The following is a 17,050-nucleotide window of genomic DNA, read 5'->3' as shown; positions in this document are numbered from 1 at the left end:
TACAAAATGCAGAAATACAATAGCTTTTTTAATCTAAATAGACTCCTTGTCACATAGATACCATCTTTTAAAGTCAGCACTTCAATCACTTTTAATACAACATGTTGCCACTTTTCATAGGGAAATAATTTCAAATCTGAAAATGATTATTTAAGACAGGTTTCAGTATTTAATTTACTTTTGGATTTGAACCTAGTTGAAAGGTTTATAAGGGAAATGTGAATACTTATATACTGTGGATTCGTTATTATTCCTGGGATACTAATTTTCTTGGATTTCATAGGTATAGGTTAACCACAATTCCCATATGATGTTCTTCTTTCGCTTTGTAAACAACACCGTGATAAAATTCTCAATATATCTATACTTAGCGCAGACTCAGAGATATACATAATAATGGATGTTACAATATCCCTCCCATGTAAATCCACATGTATCGGAACCTATTTGCAAACGCTATGCCGATTTTATTGTTATAAAATTAGCAATTGAAAAAAGACTACAGCACTTTTATTTTTATTCTGATGCATAACAAAAAGAATTAATCCAAAAGAGCTCGGAGAAATCGACGAAATCAAAATAAAATAAAAAGCCGCGAAAGTCCATTAATGCTTTTGGCATATTTTAGTCATTTCAAAAACTGACGTCATACAAATGAAAACGCTAAAGCTGAAGGTTTTTCCATTACGTGAACCATAAAATTCGTATAATATTACATTGAAATGAATATTTGAGGTAGGTGTTGTTTTATTTTCTCTATTGTCGCGTTTTTTGCATATTTACTGATTTCAGCAAGTCAACATGGCGGCTCCTTAGTTACGAAATGTCAACCTTGGATTTGACGGTAGCTTACGAGAAAAACATGTAAACTAAAAATGGCAAATGTTGGGCTTGAGAATGAACAGAATAAAGCACATTTTTTCTAGTGGTTATTTACAAACTAATTCATGCAAGCTACAGATTCATTAGAATGTTTTAGCTTTATCTAAATGGGAGTAAAAAAGAACAGCCACACACAGCAATCCCACCCTCGCTTCTGTTTTTTAATGACCGTATTTGTCCTATTAGAATCGAAATAATTCATGGAAGCCATAGATTTGTTGTAAATTTAGTCATGGCCTGGGTCATGAAATTCGTTAATTTGATCCCTCGCTAACGCTCAGGATAAAATTTGAATATCACGGCCCAGGCCATGTGTAAATTTCCAACAAATCTATGGCTTCCATGAATTATTTCTTAAATTTAAATGTTCAACGAAGTACAATTAAGGCTTGTATGCATCTTTTAAGCAAATCCCACTAAATATCCTCAAAAATAAAATTTTCCTAACTCCTTTTCCCCAATTCACAATAAACTGCTTCGCTGAGCGCAGCTGGATACGCCCGCAGAGGTCCAACCCTGAACAATTGGGGCAAAAATGGACACAATATTCAAGCTTGATACAGGTCTGAATTTGGATTGTATTAAATATTTGACATATTATAGGTTTCTGAATAAATGTAATCAGAACTTGAAATTGGTTATATGAATTGAATTTATATTCAATTAAAGATTTCTTGCTGTTGTGCAATACACTGTGCTGTTGTGCAATACTTAGTAAATCTGTTGTCAGACTATAAACAATTAAAGTTCAATTAATTCTCAATGTCATATTAGAAATTTATGAAAATGTAAAGGGAGCTTACATCAATAGATATAAACAATTCACCAAAGTTTCATGAGAATTGCTGATAGCATTTTTGAGTTATTGTCCGAAAACTGGAAAATTCCCCCTTTTTTAATGAATAAAACCCCCTAACTCAGAAATGTAAAATGTAAAATTTATAAAATTCTAAATGGAGCTTACATCAATAGATATAAACAATTCACCAAAGTTTCATAAGAACTGCTGAAAGCATTTTTGATTTTTTGTCCGAAAACTGGAAAATCCCCCTTTTTTTATGAATAAAACCCTGTAACTCGGAAACGTAAAATCTAAAATATATAAAAATCGAAAGGGAGCTCATGTCAATAGATATAAACAATTCACCACAATTTCTTGCGTGTTGGTGAAAGCATTCTTGAGTTATTGTCCGAAAACTGGAAAATCACCCTTTTTTTAATGTTGACAACAGACGGACAGACGGACAGAGGTATACCATAATATGTCCCGTAAACGGGCGTATAAAAATTGGTATACATGAAAAAATATGAATCCACAGTGTTAAATTAACTTTAACAACCATATTAATTAGAATTTATCTATTCCATTCATCCCTTTCGTTATTTTCTTAATCAAATGGGAATATGAATTCTAAGAGAAGTTGGTTGGGGATGAGACTTTAGCCATTTGGGAAGCAAAAGTGATTCAGCATGTCAATGTTTTGAGGAATTTTGCTAAATTTGGAAATGAAGAATCTTTTTCTCTTATTAACTTATTGAAATTCCTAAAAACTGTATGGAGAATTCCTAAAAAGCTGTATGGAGAATTCCTAAAATAAAACGGTATGGAGAATTCCTAATAAGCTGTATGGAATGGTATTTGTTATACATGTACCAATATTTTCCAATTCTTTTTTCGCACTTATAACTATATGAATCATAACAAATTTGCAGTTATGTTTGTTTACAATTCATTTTGAATCCCTTATATTATGGTTCATCTGAACTTTTACAAAGGATGGGAAAGTTGCTTTTTTCCCCATCAATATAAACCACAGACACTTAACTTTACTTAATTATTGTATGCTGAGTAGTTAGGCTTTCTTAATACCATAACGTTATGCTAAGATCAGATTCTTGAACAGGATATCTTTTTTCTTGAAACTATTTTTTATCACTTAACATTTGATGATACTTAAAAAAAGTTTTGTTTGCCATCTGTGACATGATTAAAAAGAATCTTGCGTAAAAAGAGCTGATTTAAAAAAAAAAATGTTTTCCCCCTGTTCAAGAGATTGATCTCGTGTGCATTCCCTATATAATACAGATGGTCCAACAAATTTCCTAGAGTAAGATTGTATGTCATCTTGGACCCAGACATGCCTTGTTAGACACTGGAAATTTACCCTTAAACATCTTGCTTTGAAATGGTGTGGTGCTGTTTCCAAAATTAAATAGCTTAATGTCTTGTACTTGAACACATTTCTACTGTAGTTTTCACTTAGTAGTACTTACTCTAATTTGAGCCCTAGCAGTTTCTACTCCTGCAGGTTGTCCAGCAATTGATACCTAAAAGGATGAAAGAATTTGTTACCAACTCACATGACTCAAGGCTGCAGAATAGCTACTTTTTTACACATAAAAATAATTAGAAAAGGCAACATTATTTGTTAAAGACTGCATCTCATGTTCATCTTATGTTGTCTTTTGGAATTTTATCTTTGGGTAATTTCTCATTGATGCATACACTACATCTTTTTTATTCTTAACACTTTTCAATATCAAGGACAGGGTTTATTCATTTACAAATGTAGTCAGACATGTAAATTGAAAAAAAACCACAAACACATTAATGTACTATAGGTGATCTTTATATGTCTATTATGCTTAATGTGTATTGTTGGGTTGTTTACTCATCATCAGTTACTACACATCTCCTTCTATTGGTAGATTCACAGGTTTATTACTTATTTTGTATTATACATGTAAAATTTATCAAGAATTATATGGATGACAGACCTAACAAAAAATTGTAAGGATGGTGTACAAAGTAACGAGTACAAAAATTAGCTCAGATTCTTTACTTTAATACCATGAGTTCTTTACCATAAGGCATAACAACATAACATTAAAGTATGAATATTACTCTGTTGTTTTGAAACTTTGTTCCAGATGGATTCAAAGTATTTTAACATGATTTTTTTATACCAATGTCCTATCCAGTTGTGTTATGGTCACAAAGGAACACAAGACACTTTATTTCATTTTTAACCTTTCTTAACTAAAATAAACTGTTATCACAGAGATATGTCTAGCCTTTTTGTAATTTTGATAATGCAAATGTGTAAATAAGAATTAGCAATATTTAACATGTAAGTTATGCAAATATTGAAAGTCAATGAACCATGACTGACGGTACATGGTTAAACAATCTCCATGGAAATGAGATGTGCAAATGCTAATACAACTGTATACCAAATACCATTGACTTATCATAAGTCGTTCCCTTTAAATAAACCTAAACACAAACATTAACTTGTCAACTATGTAAAAGTTTCAAAGTCAATAAACCATGATAAGGGGTTCGGAGTTATATAATCTCCATGGAAACGAAACTTGCAAATGCCAAAACATTTGCATACCAAATATCATCTTAAACTGATCTAATCAAAAACTAATACATGTAAACTAAGCAAAAGTTTCAATAGACCATGACTGAATGGGCAGGGCCAAATATTCTCAAATGGAAATTAGATGTGCTAATGCTAATACAACTGCATACCAAATATCATTGACCTACCACTAATGGTTCACCACAAACTAGACCTAATCACAAACTAATACAATGTTGACGCCACCGCCGACGTCGAAAACAGCATACCTATGTCTCGCCTTGACGGAGTCAAAAGGCGAGACAACAAAGGATACTTCCATACCTACAATCACAATGTACCTGATTACTTTTTTCTTGAACATGATTGCCCCGATTGGAGTCTGGGAAGTGGATATGACATCCTGTTTCCTGCATTACCCGTTTTATGTTGTTACCTCCCTTGCCAATAACATGGGAGTGGTCTGTATGGGATACATCCATTTTCAAAGTAACTCTATTACTCTGAAAAAAATACCATATTTATAATATTGATCTATCTGGCAAATTTTCAAGTCTTAATTGGAAACAAATATGAATAATGATAAATAAATTTTAACTATATTTCTCCAGAGAGAAAATTAAATGACAGGTTTAGACTTCAAACAAAATTTAGTATAATGATCATAATGAATGTATAACATGCACAGAATTTTAAAAAAATTATACACTAGAATAATCATTGCTCAATCAAAATTCAAGAATGTCGGTTAACAGTTCTGTGTGAAGTAAGAGTACTCTAAGAACCATTGACTACCATTTATAAGGAACAGAACCTCTTCAGAAATTTTTTTATTCACAATGGTCTTTATGAAGGCTTAGAAAATGTCTTTGAAAAAAAAATATTCCATGAAATTGACAAAGCATATGTACAAATCAAAGACACACTAAAAAGCAACTATAATTTTAGAGAATTTTAAAATCTTTTAGTTTCGTTTTATCCAATTACATTTCGCTATTGTTCATAATAATAATGGGTTAAATAGGAAAGAAGATACAATCTTGATATACAGCTTACAAGTGACCTTGATTGGAACTATACTCATATATACCAATGTTGTTCATGAAGATTTTAATGATAAACTTTAAATTTTGTCGCCACTGTATTTTCATGCGGTCATAAAATTCAAAACACAAGGTCTTCTTAGTCAATCTACAATTAACTTTGAATCAATAATTGAACTGCCTTCCACATGTTAATTCAATTTAAATACTGAACTGTATAAACTTAAAACTTCAAATGAAAAATAAATTACATAATTTTTTAACACTCAAAATGTATATGAAAAATTCTCACAAAATGTCTTCATGTTTGAAGGTTATCATCATTCATTACAACTCAATTACTTTTTTTTTTAAATAATGGTATTTAAATTGCAGGAACAGCTTACAAAAGATTCTTGTCATTTAATTTACAATATTATAAAACCAATGTATGTGCACTTTTGTTAGTCATTAAACTATATTCTGTCAATAAGAAACAATAAAATGCTCCGCTGGGGCGCAGCTTGATACGACCGCAGATGTCGAACCCTGAACAGTTGGGGCAAGTATGGACACAACATTCAAGCTTGATACAGCACTGAATTTGGATTGTAATTAAATATTTGACACAGCATAGGTTTCTGACACAGAATGAAAGTGGTCTAAGAACTTAAAAAATTTTAATTTACCTATTCAAACCATATCAATACATGTGATGGACTGTGAAACTCAGATCAGGAGATTGGAAAATTTTGGTCAGGAGATTAGGACTCAGATCAGGAGGTTTTTAGTCGACATAAATTTTGACGTAAATGTAACCGTGTGCTGTAAAAATTGTCTTTTAAAGTGTGTATTCTTCAACTTTCCATCCGAATGAATTATGTTTATAGTACCCTTGTACTTATAAAGTTTCTCTATCTTTTTTAAATTTTTTAATTCATATCTTTTATATCATTTTTCTATAGAACAATCATTGCATTCAAAACATTTGTTTAACTATCAGCAATTGCAATTAGTTTATATTTGCATATTAAGAAACATATATATAAGGTCTAGAATAAAGGGTCATAGTTATTATATAAATTTCAATTTAAGTCTTGAAAGGAAGTATATTATTATTTTTTTATTTGTCCTAAGAGTTTAAATTAATTTAAGTACCATCCTTTTATGATTATTTGTTCAATTTATATTTTATTTATATTCTTTTAAAAATTTACATTATTGAAAGGAAAGAAACTTAAAACAGGATAAATCAAGGGAAGTAACCCAATAAATACACAAAGTTTTTATTACACAACGGCAGTTAGCCTGAGGTAAAAATTGTTGATTACCAGTAAGTTTGACACCCAAGCTGACAAGTGAAGCCATATAATTATGCATGCTAATTGATTTACATGTAAAATATAACTTCAGGTAATGTCAGTTACACCAGATGTCTGAGATGATATGTTGGGGAAAAAATTTCATACACTGGATTTTTTTCTCTTCAACGGGAGGTCGGGAGGAGACCCCTGAAAACGGGATTATTGTACTCCCGTTGGGAGGTTCACATGTATGCATATCATTATTATTTGCTTTTATATATAAATCAGAAATAACCAATTTAAAATGGAAAATTTTAAAGAAAAAAAAAGGGAAAAAAAATCCCCCCCCACCAATTTTTTGAACCCCCTTATGATTCATCACCCCCAAACTCAATCCCAGCCTTCCCTTTGTGGTATGGTACCTTGCAGTATAATTTCAGAGAGATCCATACACTTGAACACAAGTTATTGTCTGGAAACTAGAAAAATGCTTGTTTTTTTGCCCCTTTTTGGCCCCAAATTCCTAAACGTTTGGGGCAATAACCCCCAAACTCAAACCCAGCTTTCCCTTTGTGATATGGAACCTTGTGGTACAATGTCAGAGAGATCCATACACTTACACACAAGTTATGTCTGGAAGTTACAAAAATGCTTATTTTTGGCCCCTTTTTGGCCCCTAATTCCTTAAATGTTGGTACCATAACCCCCAAAATCAATCCCCACCTTCCTTTTGTGGTATTGAACCTTATGGTAAAATTTCATTGAGATCCATTCACTCAAACTAAAGTTAGAGTGCGAAAACTAATGTGTCTTCGGACGACGACGCCGGACGACAACGACGACGCCAACGTCATACCAATATACGACCACAAAAATTTTTTTGCTGTCGTATAAAAACTATTAAACAAATCTAATACAAATAAATAACCTCTGTAAAAGGACATGGTTTCATTTTCTTTTTTTTTTCTGTGATCAATCATGGCAGTCTGTTTTCTATGTCAATGTGTTTTTTTTTTATTATTGTATTGGCTAGAATTATTTATTTTATATGTTTAGTCCATGACAAATCTAATTGATAGAGGGTTGAAAACTGAATTTAGAAGTTCAAAGGATTGAGTCTGAACTGCTCATGTGTTTTAAGTACAAATGATTCCTCTAACAACCTAAGGATCATTTAGATAAAAAGTTCAAAGAAGTAGCTTTTTCCTATTGATTGCCCCTGTGGTCTTGGTAAAAAAAACAATACTGGTATTTAAACAAATCTATTTGTCTGATCAATAAAAAAGCAGTAAAGCCACTTTCTGGTTTAGATTTCAGCAAGGGTTCCGCAAAACATTCAAACATGTAACAACAATACATTGTCTAGAGTATATTGATCCCCAAAATGAGCTTATTTCTTTATTGGAATATTATTGGGAATATAAACCAATGTTAGATTATTGGTTAGCTAATTAAACATATTTTCAAATGAATATATATGCACCTTATGGATAAAGGTGGCCAAGTTTAATTGCTCTCAGAAAAGGCAATCTTACAAAAAGTTTACAGACATTTGGCAATAGATGGACATATAATGATGGGAATGACAATTTTTACTGTCTGTAAATGTAGAGGAATTAGGTAGTATGATTGCTTAACTATCAATACCATCAGTGTCTATAATTATATCATTCCTACTCATTTAACTTTATTTCTGAGTTTTTCAGTTGATTTTAATGATTTGTTACTTTAAAAATCTCTTGGGTTCAAAAGCACTATAAGATTTACTCGTCTTTGGGAAGACCTTGACTTCATAAGAACCTACCAGGTTTGTCATAAGACATATTTAACTCTAAATTGAAATACATATCTTAACTTGTCATCCCAAGAGAGATTTGTTACCCGATTATAACATTTTGCATGCATGTTTATAAAAATGTAAACACTCTCAAAAAGCAGAGTTTAATCAGATATCCTTTAAGCAACTGATGAAATTTAGATTTACTGACATATGGTACTTCAAGCTGATGTTTGCATTGATTTCTCTATCTTTTGACAGAAATTTAGTAACTTTTCACCTAAAACACATACATATGACGTAAAATAGAAGGGTAATGATTTTCCATTACAGTACCCTTTTAAAATCTGTGATTAAACACAACAAGCAAAATCCTGTCTTGCCTTTTGGATAGTTTACATAATGTGATATCTCATGTAAGGAAAAATAGCACAGTAAGTAATGACATCTGTGATTAACTTACAACTCACATTATAGTCCAGGTACATTAGTACATTTATATAAGCCCAGCACCACTACAACTACAGGGATGATTAACAACCTTAACTACCTAAGAGGATCTTGCTCATTGAAACTAGTAGCAGAAAAAAAAGAGATCTAATAAAAGAGATAGTCACAAGTATGAATGGTTTAAAACTCCAAAACAAATTTAGCACTCAAATGTAAAATGAAGTTAAGCTTATTACAGAATATACCTTTCAAAGTGTACCTTTTTAATGGAAGATGTCTGAATAACAAATGGAAGCATTGAACTTACTTTTGTGTCCAATATGGACATTATATGTTCTTTGGCAGATTTGACATCCTCAGGATAACCAACCACTTTAATGTGAGGATCTACAAAAGAAAAAGGTACTCATTTATATTTTCATTTCTGAGCCATGCAAACTAAGAGATACACTACATTTCTGCTTTTTTCTGTGCTCTCTAGTCTTTTGTATGCATGTTTTTAAAGAAGTAATAAAATGCTCCGCAGGGCGCAGCTTGATACGACCGCAGAGGTCGAACCCTGAACAGTTGGGGGAAGTATGGACACAACATTCAAGCTTGATACAGCTTTGGATTTGGATTGTGATTAAATATTTGACACAGCATAGGTTTCTAACACAGATTGAATGTGGTCTAAGAACTTAAAAATTTTAAATTGGACATTCACCTATTATGGTCCAATATCCAAAATCTAAATACATGGTTAGATTCAGCATATCAAAGAACCCCAAGAATTCAATTTTTGATGAAATCAAACAAAGTTTAATTTCGGACCCTTTTGACCTCAATGTGGACAAAGTTGATAACGGGGCCCAAAAATCAAAAATCTAAATACATGGTTAGATTCAGCATATCAAAGAACCCCATATATTCAATTTTTGTTGAAATCAAACAAAGTTTAATTTTGGACCCCGATTTGGACCAACTTGATAACTGGGCCCATAATCAAAAATCTAAATACATGTTTAGATTCAGCATATCAAAGAACCCTAAGAATTCAATTTTTGTTAAAATCAAACTAAGTTTAATTTTGGACCCTTTGGACCTTAATGTAGACCAATTTGAAAACGGAACCAAAAATTAAGAATCTAAATACACGGTTAGATTCGGCATATCAAAGAACCCCAATAATTCAATTTTTGATGAAATCAAACAAAGTTTAATTTTGGACCCTTTTGACCTCAATGTGGACAAAGTTGATAACGGGGCCCAAAAATCAAAAATCTAAATACATGGTTAGATTCAGCATATCAAAGAACCCCATATATTCAATTTTTGTTGAAATCAAACAAAGTTTAATTTTGGACCCCGATTTGGACCAACTTGAAAACTGGGCCCATAATCAAAAATCTAAATACATGTTTAGATTCAGCATATCAAAGAACCCTAAGAATTCAATTTTTGTTAAAATCAAACTAAGTTTAATTTTGGACCCTTTGGACCTTAATGTAGACCAATTTGAAAACGGAACCAAAATTTAAGAATCTAAATACACAGTTAGATTCGGCATATCAAAGAACCCCAATAATTCAATTTTTGATGAAATCAAACAAAGTTTAATTTTGGACCCTTTGGACCTCAATGTGGACCAATTTAAAAACGGGGCCCAAAATCCAAAAACTAAATACACGGTTATATTCAGCATATTAAAGAACCCCATGAAATCAAGAATAAAACCCCATTGAAATTGGTCAAGAAATAAGCAATTTATAGGAAGTATCTTCTTTTGCACAATCCTGTGCTATTAAATATTTCTTGCTATTGCGCAATACTGTACAATTGACAATTTCTTGCTATTGCGCAATATTGTGCTATTGGATATTTCTTGCTATTGCGCAATACTGTGCAATTGAAGATTTCTTGCTATTGCGCAATACTGTGCAATTGAAGATTTCTTGCTATTGTGCAATACTGTGCAATTGAAAATTTCTTGCTATTGCACAATACTTATTATATAATAATTTACACATCCTGTTTGGTGTGTATCTCCTACCATATCATTATTATTTGATTTTAAATATAAATCAGAAATAACCAACTTAAAATGGAAAATTTTAAAAGAAACAAAAAAGGAAAAAAAGAAAAAAAAAGAAAAAAAAAATAAATCCCCCCCCAAAATTTTTTGAACCCCCATTATGATTCATCACCCCCAAACTCAATCCCAGCCTTCCCTTTGTGGTATGCTACCTTGCAGTACAATTTCAGAGAGATCCATACACTTGAACACAAGTTATTGTCTGGAAACTAGAAAAAAATGTGTTTTTTGGCCCCTTTTTGGCCCCAAATTCCTAAACGTTTAGGGCAATTACCCCCAAACTCAAACCCAGCTTTCCCTTTGTGATATGGAACCTTGTAGTACAATTTCAGAAAGATCCATACACTTACACACAAGTTATTGTCATGAAACTAGAAAAATGCTTGTTTTTTGCCCCTTTTTTGGCCCCTAATTCCTAAAATTTGGAGGCAATTACCCCCAAAATCAATCCCAGCATTCCTTTAGTGATATGGAACCTTGTGGTACAATGTCAGAGAGATCCATACACTAACACACAAGTTATGTCTGGAAGTTACAAAAATGCTTATTTTTGGCCCCTTTTTGGCCCCTAATTCCTTTACTGTTATTACCATAACCCCCAAAATCAATCCCAACCTTCCTTTTGTGGTATTGAACCTTGTGGTAAAATTTCATAAAGATCCATTCACTTAAACTAAAGTTAGAGTGCGAAAACCAATGTGTCTTCGGACGACGCCGGACGACGACGACGCCAACGTCATACCAATATACGACCACAAAAATTTTTTTGCGGTCGTATAAAAACTAATAAAACCTTTTGGAGAACTCTACTTGGCTTTTTTTTTTAACAATTACCTAATTATTCCATCTAAATTAAAATCTGTGTTTAAGGCCTATTCAAATCCTGATAGGACCATTGAAAAAGTTACTGGAATAACTGGAATAAATGGAACAGTATATAGTAATTCGATCAAAATTTGGAAAAGCTGAGCTTAAGTGCATTAAACTTTTCAACATCTGCATCGTGACTACCATATCTCAAAGTAAAATTTGTTTCATCATACATGACATATGTGTTTGCACCTTCAAAACTTCACCACTTTTTCAAACAAAAGTTTTGTAACTGTTATCACCACTGCAATTTTTGAGAGATTTTCAATCTGGAAAGCACACCAATTATGTCATGTACATCAGCATTCAAATTATATTCTAATTTTTACATGTAACTTGTGAGATAAAATGTAAAGCTGAAAAGTTTCACCACCACAGCATTCACAGGATGTGATTATAATTTATCTCATGAGGTTCAAATAAACAGCAAAATTATCATTTCTTTAATAAAATAAAACATTTTGTATAAAAAATGACTGGAAGATAGGAAATCCAAGGGTGATACCCAGAGAGAACTCCACTAAAGCTAGTTATAGATGCCTTTGTGTGTGGTATAATTGACAAATTTTGACTGAGATAAGGAATAAGTACCTACTTCTTCTAATCATAACTAGCAAATAATACTAACTGTCAATTTGTTGAATGAATGATTACTGTTTGATGACAACGTATCATTACTTATTGAAAAAGCAATTTAAATCATACCATACTGATACAAATTAAAAACATTCAAATGACAAATTTTATTTAATAGGAAAGTAATAGAAAACTTGCAAATAACTACGTTTTAAACATAAATTTTTCATTCAGTTAGCAAATTTTCTTAATGGGTTAAATCTACCTAGTTAATTTATAATTTTGCTACTCCCAAACAGAACTTAAAAATAGTAAACGATACATTCAATAAATGCCTGGCTATGTAAAAGAAGATTAAATATTGCCAGACCCAAAACAAAACAATGAAATATATAAAGAAAAGTCATTTTGACCCATTCCAATTTTCTCAACTTCACATTTTTTTTAAATTGAAATAAAATGCTCCGCTGGGGCGCAGCTTGATACAACCGCAGAGGTCGAACCCTGAACAGTTGGGGCAAGTATGGACCAGGCATGGGGCGAATTACATTGCAATGTAATGCATTATATTACAATTACTTTGACCAAACCATGCATTATATTACAATTACAATTACATGCATTTATCAAAGTAATGCATTATATTACAATTACTTTTGCAAAGTAATGCCTTGAATTACACATTACATTTGAAAATTTTATTAAGTGAATAGAAAAATTAAATGGACACAACATTCAAGCTTGATACAGCACTGAATTTGGATTGTGATTAAATATTTGATACAGCATAGGTTTCTGACACAGAATGAATGTGGTCTAAGAACTTAAAAAATTTTAATTTACCTATTCAAACTATATCATTATTATTTGCTCTTATATATAAATCAGAAATAACCAATTTAAAATGGAAAATTTTAAAGAAAAAAAAAATCCCTCCACTAAATTTTTTGAACCCCATTATGATTCATCACCCCCAAACACAATCCCAGCCTTCCCTTTGTGGTATGGTACCTTGCAGTACAATTTCACAGAGATCCATACACTTGAACACAAGTTATTTGTCTGGAAACTAGAAAAATGCTTGTTTTTAGGCCCCTTTTTGGCCCCAAATTCCTAAATGTTTAGGGCAATTACCCCCAAACTCAAACCAAACTTTCCTTTTGTGATATGGAACCTTGTAGTACAATTTCATAAAGATCCATACACTTACACACAAGTTATTGTCTGGAAACTAGAAAATGCTTGTTTTTAGGCTCCTTTTTGGCCCCAAATTCCTAAATGTTAAGGGCAATTACCCCCAAACTCAATACCAGCATTCCCTTTGTGGTATGGTACCTTGCAGTACAATTTCAGAGAGATCCATACACTTGAACAGAAGTTATTGTCTGGAAACTTAGAAAAATGCTATTTTTGGCTCCTTTTTGGCCCCTTATTCCTCAACGTTTTGTGCAATTACCCCCAAACTCAATTCCAGCTTTCCCTTTGTGATATGGAACCTTGTAGTTCAATTTCAGAAAAATCCATATACTTACACACAAGTTATTATCATGAAACTAGAAAAATGCTTGTTTTTTGCCCCTTTTTTGGCCCCTAATTCCTAAAATTTTGCGGCAATTACCCCCAAAATCAATCCCAGCATTCCCTTTGTGATATGGAACCTTGTGGTACAATGTCAGAGAGATCCTTACACTAACACACAAGTTATGTCTGGAAGTTACAAAAATGCTTATTATATTTTTCGTATAAAAATGAGTTGGCAAAAATTTCACTGGCTCTAAACTATATCATATTTACAAGGTCAGACTCAAGCATGTCAAGTGATGGCAGCAAATATGAACAGGACAGCAAAAGCAACCAGACAAACAAAGCTGAATTTTCTATTCAGTATTGGTAAACTGTTTTATTCATTAAAGGTTTCAATCCTAATCATGGTAACTGAGAAATATTTACCTGTCTGATGCCAGATACATTTTTTATGCCAACATTCAAAGGTTCAGCCTCTGTATCTTAATTTCAAGATAAGTGATTTACAGAGTTAAGATTTCCTGAGATTAAAGGCCATAAAACATATTTTTATGTGAAATTAACATCCCTATATCTAAGGAAAACTTGTCTACATGTATCTCATGAAGAAGTAAACACTACAGTGTCGGTTACCACATGAATTAATGAATTTTACCATCCAGACAAAAGTTAATTCCTTTTCATTCTTTGTGCAGTTCAATTAATTTTTTTTTTTTTATAAGAAAAACATATTTTTCTAAAGTGGGGGAAAATATCCCAATATTATTGAGTTATCTACAATGTATGTTTAATTTGCAAAGGTTTTCTATCATTTGGTAAGATAGCCATTTTACTATTGATCTTTTTTCCAAAAATTGTATTCTATCAACAAATCTTATCATACCAGAACTTCAATTTTTTGGACAACAACTTTTTAGATTTTTTTGCAGTGTTCTTTAGTATACATGATTTTACATTCCAACTGTTTTCATTCAAGACAAAAACAACATGGTATACTAAATAATAAGACTGGTACAACAGTCACAACTGAAGTTTGTTTTCACTTAAAAAAAATTAAAGAACCTTAGTGAGCGCGCTCACATACCCCACGTCCCCACATTGTCATTGGAGAAATAAAATAAAATTAAGAAAAAAAAATTGTATCAGAAAAAATAAAATGCTCCGCTGGGGCGCAGCTTGATACGACCGCAGAGGTCAAACCCTGAACAGTTGGGGCAAGTATGGACACAACATTCAAGTTTGATACAGCACTGAATTTGGATTGTAATTAAATATTTGACACAGCATAGGTTTCTGACACAGAATGAAAGTGGTCTAAGAACTTATAATTTTTTAATTTACCTATTCATACATGTGATGGACTGTGAAACTCAGATCAGGAGGTTTTTAATCGACATAAATTTTGTCGTAAATGCAACCGTGTGCTGTAAAAATGGTCTTTTAAAGTGTGTTTTCTTCAACTTTCCATCCAATTTATTATGTTTATAGTACCCTTGTACTTATAAAGTTTCTCCATCTTTATATTTTACATGTTCAATCTAACATTATTTTTTTTTCAGTATGTTCTTTAAATTTTTTACTTCATATTCTATAAAACATTTATTGCAACCAGAACATTTGTTTAACTATCTGCAAATAGCAAATACTCAGAAAATCATTCTGACTGTAAAACAAGGGTCATAGTTATTATATAAATTTCAATTTAAGCCTTGAAAGGAAGTATAGAAACCTCAAATAATTTTCAAATTATTATTTTTTTATTTGTCCTAAGACATTTAAAATCATTTATTTACCATCCTTTTATGATTATTTGTTCAATTTATATTTTATTTATATTCTTTTAAAAATTTTCATTATTAAAAGGAAAGTAACTTAAAACAGGATAAATCAAGGGAAGTAACCCAATAAATACACAGTTTTTGTTACACAACGGCAGTTAGCCTGAGGTAAAAAATCATTGATTACCAGTATGTTTGACACCCAAGCTGACAAGTGAAGCCATATAATTATGCATGTTAATTGATTTACAGGTAAAATATAACTTCAGGTAATGTGAGTTACACCAGATGCCTGAGATGATATGTTGGGCAGAAATTTTTCATTCATGAAAAATTTCATACACGGGATTATAATTTTCCTCTTCAACCGGAGGTCGGGAGGAGACTCCTGAAAACAGGATTATTGTACTCCTGTCGGGAGGTTCACATGTATGCTATTCAAACCATATCATTATTATTTGCTTTTATATATAAATCTGAAATAACCAATTTAAAATGGTAAATTTTAAAGAAAAAAAAGGAAAAAAAAATCCCCCCCCCCAAATTTTTTGAACCCCCTTATGATTCATCGCCCCCACACTCAATCCCAGCTTTCCCTTTGTGGTATGGTACCTTGCAGTACAATTTTAGAGAGATCCATTCACTTGAACACAAGTTATTGTCTGGAAACTAGAAAAATGCTTGTTTTTTTGTCCCTTTTTGGCCCCTAATTCCTAAACGTTTAGGGCAATTACCCCCAAACTCCAACCCAGCTTTCCCTTTGTAAAAGGGAACCTTGCAGTACAATTTCATAAAGATCCATACACTTACAAACAAGTTATTGTCCTGAAACTAGAAAAATGCTTGTTTTTTGCCCCTTTTTGGCCCCTAATTCCCAAAATTTGGAGGAAATTACCCCCAAAAATCAATCCCAGTATTCCCTTTGTGATATGGAACCTTGTGATACAATGTCAGAGAGATCCATACACTTACACACAAGTTATTGTCATGAAACTAGAAAAATGCTTGTTTTTTGCCCCTTTTTGGCCCCTAATTCCTAAAATTTGGAGGCAATTACCCCCAAAATCAATCCCAGCATTCCCTTTGTGATATGGAACCTTGTGGAACAATGTCAGAGAGATCCATATACTTACACACAAGTTATGTCTGGAAGTTACAAAAATGCTTATTTTTGGCCCCTTTTTGGCCCCTAATTCCTTAACTGTTAGTACCATAACCCCCAAAATCAATCCCCACCTTCCTTTTGTGGTATTGAACCTTATGGTAAAATTTCATTGAGATCCATTCACTTAAACTAAAGTTAGAGTGCGAAAACTAATGTGTATTCGGACGACGACGCCGGACGACGACGACGACGACGACGACGACGACGCCAACGTCATACCAATATACGACCACAAAAATTTTTTTGCGGTCGTATAA

The 17,050-nt window shown here is 32.2% G+C and overlaps 1 protein-coding gene and 1 long non-coding RNA gene across 3 annotated transcripts in view; both read right to left on the bottom strand.

Annotated features, from left to right (window-relative positions):
• LOC127709120 (protein bicaudal C homolog 1-A-like) overlaps positions 1 to 17,050 on the bottom strand; it is a 103,378-nt gene that overhangs the window by 36,365 nt on the left and 49,963 nt on the right. For both annotated transcript variants that reach the window (XM_052214470.1, XM_052214471.1), the window contains exons 4-6: positions 9,114 to 9,193; positions 4,595 to 4,756; positions 3,157 to 3,210 (exon numbers count right to left, since the gene is read on the bottom strand). In XM_052214470.1, the coding sequence (XP_052070430.1) occupies positions 3,157 to 3,210; positions 4,595 to 4,756; positions 9,114 to 9,193 (296 nt within the window). The remainder of the gene's footprint in view (positions 1 to 3,156; positions 3,211 to 4,594; positions 4,757 to 9,113; positions 9,194 to 17,050) is intronic.
• On the bottom strand, positions 9,444 to 16,836 carry LOC127709150 (uncharacterized). Its single transcript, XR_007985511.1, has 3 exons — positions 16,403 to 16,836; positions 10,423 to 11,194; positions 9,444 to 10,287 (listed from the first exon to the last, which is right to left on the bottom strand). It is a non-coding gene; the product is annotated as an uncharacterized LOC127709150 (long non-coding RNA).

This window comes from Mytilus californianus, unplaced genomic scaffold (genome assembly GCF_021869535.1).
Source record: "Mytilus californianus isolate M0D057914Y unplaced genomic scaffold, xbMytCali1.0.p SCAF_7, whole genome shotgun sequence".
Lineage (NCBI taxonomy): Eukaryota > Metazoa > Mollusca > Bivalvia > Mytilida > Mytilidae > Mytilus > Mytilus californianus.
The sequence above is the reverse complement of the archived record's forward strand: the minus strand, read 5'-3'. Positions and strand labels throughout refer to the sequence as shown.